Source organism: Oncorhynchus tshawytscha, linkage group LG13 (assembly GCF_018296145.1).
Source record: "Oncorhynchus tshawytscha isolate Ot180627B linkage group LG13, Otsh_v2.0, whole genome shotgun sequence".
Classification (NCBI taxonomy): domain Eukaryota; kingdom Metazoa; phylum Chordata; class Actinopteri; order Salmoniformes; family Salmonidae; genus Oncorhynchus; species Oncorhynchus tshawytscha.
The window spans coordinates 42,326,381-42,332,380 of record NC_056441.1 but is presented as its reverse complement, the minus strand read 5'-3'; the positions used below and the strand labels follow the sequence as shown (position 1 = coordinate 42,332,380).

General features: G+C 42.6%; 1 protein-coding gene across 1 annotated transcript in view; it reads left to right on the top strand.

Annotated features, from left to right (window-relative positions):
* The first annotated feature begins 444 nt into the window (after nt 1-444).
* LOC112266044 (RNA-binding motif, single-stranded-interacting protein 3) overlaps nt 445-6,000 on the top strand; it is a 273,548-nt gene continuing 267,992 nt past the window's right edge. The window contains exon 1 of the mRNA XM_042295742.1: nt 445-630. Within this exon, the coding sequence (XP_042151676.1) occupies nt 481-630 (150 nt within the window). The 5' untranslated portion in view covers nt 445-480. The remainder of the gene's footprint in view (nt 631-6,000) is intronic.

The window sequence follows — 6,000 nt, the reverse complement described above, 5'->3', positions numbered from 1 at the left end:
AGCAAGAACACATCTAGACCGTGACTGGTGTGGGTTGGGAGGGGTGTTTGTCAACAGCTGCTCAGCAGCAAATGGGAGCGGGGATATAGAACGTGAGAACGTTCCATTATCCCCAGAATGGAGAATTCTCATCAACAGCCCCCTCCTCCTCCCTCCTGCGATGGTTTCAGGTAAATGTGTGGGCTCCCGGTTGTGAGGGTTTGCATGGAGAGAGAGGGCAACTTGTAGTGATGCATTGGTCCTGTGAGGCTCAGTCGGTAGATCATGACCCTTGCAATGCCATGATCGTGGGTTTAACTCCCGCTGTGGCCACCCATACGAAAAAATGTATGCACACGCTATTGTAACTCCCTTTGGGTAGAAGCGTCTTCTAAATATATTATGTTATATTATTATTATTATTATTATATTAACATTTGCCCCCCCCTCCTCCCTCAGCCCAGTGCAGCAGTGAGAGGATACCACACCAGTAAAACGGCCATGAGCCCAGCAAGCTTTAGCTCCCAATGGAACAGCAGTGTACAGGGGGCCTGTAGTGGCCACTCCGTCTCCTACACCCGCGCCAGCCTGCAGTACCCGGCCCACCTCCATCACCACACCAGCTACGCTTACTGCCAGGGACAGCCAGCAGTGAGTACTCTCAAACACATACTGTACAGCTATGCTCACTTTGCACTCTCCATCGCCCTCTCATGTCTCCACCTCTCCACACTCTCTTCCGCTTTCCCACTCTGTCAGACTCCTGCCTCTCAGTCTTATTCTCTTTACTTTCTACTCTATCCCCCTCTCCCTTTACCTCCCTCCCTCTACAGCTCTGAACTGTAGCTTCAATGGGAAATGAATGTTTATCTGTTCTCACACTGACATGCAGTGTGTAGTGGGCAACACATGTGGCTGATCCCACCAACGTGAACAAACATTCAGAAACATTCACCCCCCCTCACATGCGTCTCTTAGATCCCCTGTATTCACTAACATGGAGAGACCCCCTTGAAGTACTTGCGTGTGAATAGTGAAGGACTGATTGAACATACTGTAGCGTAGTAGGTGATAACCATCAGTCTCCATTTTGTTTCATGTTGCACACCATTCTCTGTTGTTACCACTGTGTTGATAAAATGCTGGTTCAATGAACCTTAGATTTAGTTCAGTGTGTTATTAACAATAACAACACATGCTGCTGCACAGTATGACTGTAGTACTGTCTCCCAAATATATCCTTCCTGTTGTTGGTTAGCAAGCTAGCGAATTTCAGCCATATTAGCATTGACGTGAAATCATTCGAAACACCTCAAAACAACACATGGTATCAAGAACAAGATACAACTAGCTATCTGACCGTTCAAAATCATAGCAAAGCCCGGCTTCTGGCCACATCAATGCACGCTCATCATTTTCGTGACGTTGTCAGCCAGCCCGTCTGTACATTTTTTTTTTTTTTTAAATGAACATGGTTTAGACTACGGTTGTGGTCATGTCAGTTGTGTTTATGTGAGGAGTGGCAGCGTTGATACAGTACAGCATGTTCCCCAGCCATATCCCTGAGGAATGTCTCCTATTGACTAGAGCAGGGGTCATTTAGCCTGGTCCCAGATCTGTTTGTGCCGTCTTGTCGACAATAACCATAGAAGTTGGCAAGACAGGACAAACAGTTCTGGAACCTGGCTAGGGGTGGTGACTGTCTGTGTCTGAATCTGGTAAATACAACTCTGGACCTGATTCACAAAGAAACGGACACACCCTAGATTCATCTGCTCGTCATGTGGACCTCAGTGTTTGCGTAGGATGCTTGGACACACCCTGCTGGTGGATCTCAGTCTCCCGCTAACCTGTTTCAGCTCCATCTGAGCCCTGGATACATCAAAGGCTGGCTTGTCCTCGACCCAACTCCCACACCATGCAGACACACACTTTTACTGGGCTGTTTTTACGGGAAACCAGGCCGGATGTTTTCTTACTGGTTGTTAGTTCTTTGTCTCTCCCCCGCCATGCATCTACAAGACAAGTCACCACTTTGGACCCATTGGAGGTTTCGCAACGCCTAGAATTGTTTATGCCAGACAGATCCTAGCAAACAAAGCATGCCTTCATCCGTCCATCCTTCAAGGTTTGTGTATTTTCTCATGGTCTTTCATTTAAAACATGCACTTTCGTTGACTCATATCCTAACCCCCCAACCATTGTGTTTTTAAGCAAATTACATGCAAAAAAACAGAACCGATACCTCTGCCTCCCTCTCTGTCCCCTCGGATGAGCGAGGCAAGTAAATAACGAGAGGCGCTCAGATCCAGCCGAGATCAAGCGCCTGCGCCTCCAGTGGTTTTCTAATTACAATGGAAGCGGATACATTTCCACTTTTAATATGGGATGGATGTCCCTGAGGAGACATGGGATTATGACAAAGCAGAACCAGAGGAAGTCGGAAGAGAGAAAGAGCGGAGGAGATGTGATCTGCCAGAGCGAGGACTGAGGAGACGCATGAGTTGTGTTGAATGAAGGATACCATTGCCAAGCACCACAGGCCTTCCATCTGTATTCTATCTCATATGTCACATGCAGTCCTCTGGTGTACCATTCAACAAACACTTAACCAGTACAGGTAATGGTCACAGCAAATTGACCGGCCTTCGGGTGCTTGAGTGTAATAAAACTTGACAACCTAATGATCGCTGAAAAAGGGCACATTGTGTTATTGGGTTCTTCAGAGGCTGGCTGGGAAGGTTGCTCTAGCAGCTAGTGTGCGTACCAAATGCCACCCTATCCCCTATATAGTGCACTACTTTTGACCAAAGCGCTATGGGCACTGGTCAAAAGTAGTGCACTATATAGGGAATAGAGTGGTATTTAGGATGCAGCCTGGAGTCTAGCTAGTATCCTTGAGTTTAGCTGTGTTTTGCTCAATGGATTTTCGGGTCTGTAGAGAATTTATTAGAAAAATACAAAGACATAAGCTGTGTTCGAATACCCATACTAACATACTGTATACTACATACTTAATGAGTATATACTACATACTATATACTATTAGTTAGTTGTATTATACTGTATCATTTCAGTTGAGCATACTAGAGCTTCACCTGTCTGTCTACCGGAAGTTGATGCTGTTGCTATGCAACCTCTTGCTAGCTTGTTAGCATAACAAATGTCTAGCTAGACATTTTACAATTTCGGGTGTGTTCGTAAATTCAATCAGACGAGAGTGCTCTGAAATCGGAGTAGATATCCAGAATTAACAATGTCCATTGAAAAGCACAATGACTATACCACTTAGCTAATAAGGATGTGAATAATCAAGTCAATAAACATTGGGTAGTTAGTTAGATAGCAGATAGTTAATATACTGTCTGGCAAGTTCGATGTATTAGTAGCCATCTTAGTTAGGTAACTAGCTAACATACCAGTACATACTGCTGTAATGCAATGCGGCTTTCGTAAGGATAGGATAGTAAGGATAGTTCAATGAATTTGTTATTCGCTATCATCGGGCCTCGGCTCATTATTTTCCGCTATTTTCTTCAAATCTGAAAACCTTGAAGCCACTCCCATTTTTTGAAGAATTGCATAAGTGCCCTAAAAGCACAGAAATATTGTCCTCTGCATGTATACTTCGTATGTTGGCGAATTTAGTACGACACTATATCCATACTATGACCAACAAGCATACTATATACTCAATTCATGTCACAAGTACTACAGTTGGTGCGGTTAGTAAGAATATTCCAACACAGATCAAGTTAAAGAAGCATTCCATGTTCCTTGTTCCGTTTGGTGTCCAAATGGAATAAAATGATCCTCCTTGTCCCTTTGGTAATGAGTTTATAAGACATGTATAGATGGCAATAACACAGTTTACACACATAGGACAAGGTCACCAATGGTTGTATTTCCCTTGTAACATTAATGGTGGCCTTTTAGTGACATTTCAAATAATCACAGCCGATTAAGTCCTCCTCCTCCTCCTCTTCCTCCTCCTCCTCCTCCTCACTCCTTTCCCCCTTTTATTTTTTCTCCGTTAATATTTTCACTCTGTTTATTCTGTCATTCTCTTTCTCCTTCTTTCATTGCTTCATTCTATACGTGTTAATTGTGCCAATTCCTCAGTGGTTTATTGCATTTGTGGAATGATTTATCTTCCCCTTATAGCTGTGGTTTGGAATAATGCATATGTAATAGCTGATGTAATTCTTGTTTGCGGTTATGTCCCTTCTGTTATGGGCAACAACAACAAAAAAGGCATAAAGAGGGTAATTTAGGTAATTTCACAGAGACATGCATGTTTTTGTGATAAATTTCACAGAGATACGCTTGTTTTTGTGATAAATCTTCTAAAAATAACAGGAATTTCGCATTAAAATGAAAAGCGTATACTAAAATAGCAAAATACTACATGTCATGTCTCAAAATAAATATCTATCTTACCTCTATATTGTTTTGTGTCCTCAGGAATCGAGACGAAAGATGACAGTCTTAATTCTCGCACAGCATCCAGCCTAGCTGGCGTAATGATATTTTCCAGATTTTTGACCACTTTTTTTCTCTGGCCTACATTGATTTAGTCACCCTAATTTTGACCATCCTACAAGGGTAAAAACTCCAGTTACTTTTGAACAGATTTTGATCGTACATTTCTTAGAGGAGTATCTACACAATTAACGTATTGTTTTAACCATTGGTCAAAATACGTGATTTTGTTTGGACACCCTATTGAATTGCATGCACATGCCAGATCACCTGGAAGATGTCAAAAGTGCATATGTTGCACAAAGATAAACACTTGATCTGCAGGTTATTCTAGAGTGCCATTTCTTCAACTTCCTATGGTTACCCAGTACATCAAGGGTGTGTCCCAATTGACACCCTATTCACTATAGTGCACTACTTTTTACCAGAGCCTTATGGGCCCTGGTCGAAAGTAGTGCACTATATAGGTCATAAGATTCCATTTGGGACGCTACCCAAGTCAAGGCTCACTGGTATGAATGTGGCTCTACATAGTGCCTTTATTCGCTGAGGACAAGACCACGATTAATGTAATCTTCTGCTTATTGTCAGAATTGCATAACCGTCCTCTCATGGAAAATCTACATTTTAGTTTGAAACACAAGGGCCTGTCTTTGTTTTTGGGTGGTGGTGTGGTTCCAGACGGATGTGTTTAGATTTTTTACAATTTTACCATTGCCAGATGTTTGCAATGTGATGAGGATGGTGTGTTTCTCCTAACTGCTAGACTATCAAACTGTTTGTGACAACATGGCCCTCCCAGAGCTGGTCAGGCTGGACTGGAGAATCATGTTCATGCAACTATTTGTCTCTCTTGAACGCCTTGACTAGTTAACTGGCCTCGTTGCATTAGCACAATCTTGTCAGCTGATTACATTTGTGCAGTCAAGCTTGTGCTAATTGCACCACCGTTCATGGAGCTACTATAAAATCAATCAAATCCAATTGTATTTGTCACATGCTTTGTAAACAACAGGTGTAGACTAACAGTGAAATGCTTAGTTACGGGCCCTTCCAAACAACGCAGAGAGAAAAATAGAAAAATAATATAAACAAATTATAACACACTGAATAAATACACAATGACTAACGATAACTTGGCTATATACACAGGGTAACAGTACCGAGTCGATGTACAGTAATTGAAGTAGATATATACATATAGAGTGCCTTGTGGTTAGCATTGGGCCAGTAACCGAACGTTTGCTGGATCGAATCCCTGAGCTGACAAGGTAAACATCTGTAGTTCTGCCAATGAGCAAGGCAGTTAACCCACTGTTCCCCGGGCGCCGAAGACGTGGATGTCGATTAAGGCAGCCCTCTGTACCTCTGATTCAGAGGGGTTGGGTCAAATGCGGAAGACACATTTCAGTTGAAGGCATTAAGTTGTACAACTGACTAGGTATCCACCTTTCCCCTTTCAGAAAGTATTCAAACCTCTGAACTTTTTCCACATTTTGTTGTTACAGCCTGAATTTAAAATTGATTAAATAGATTTAG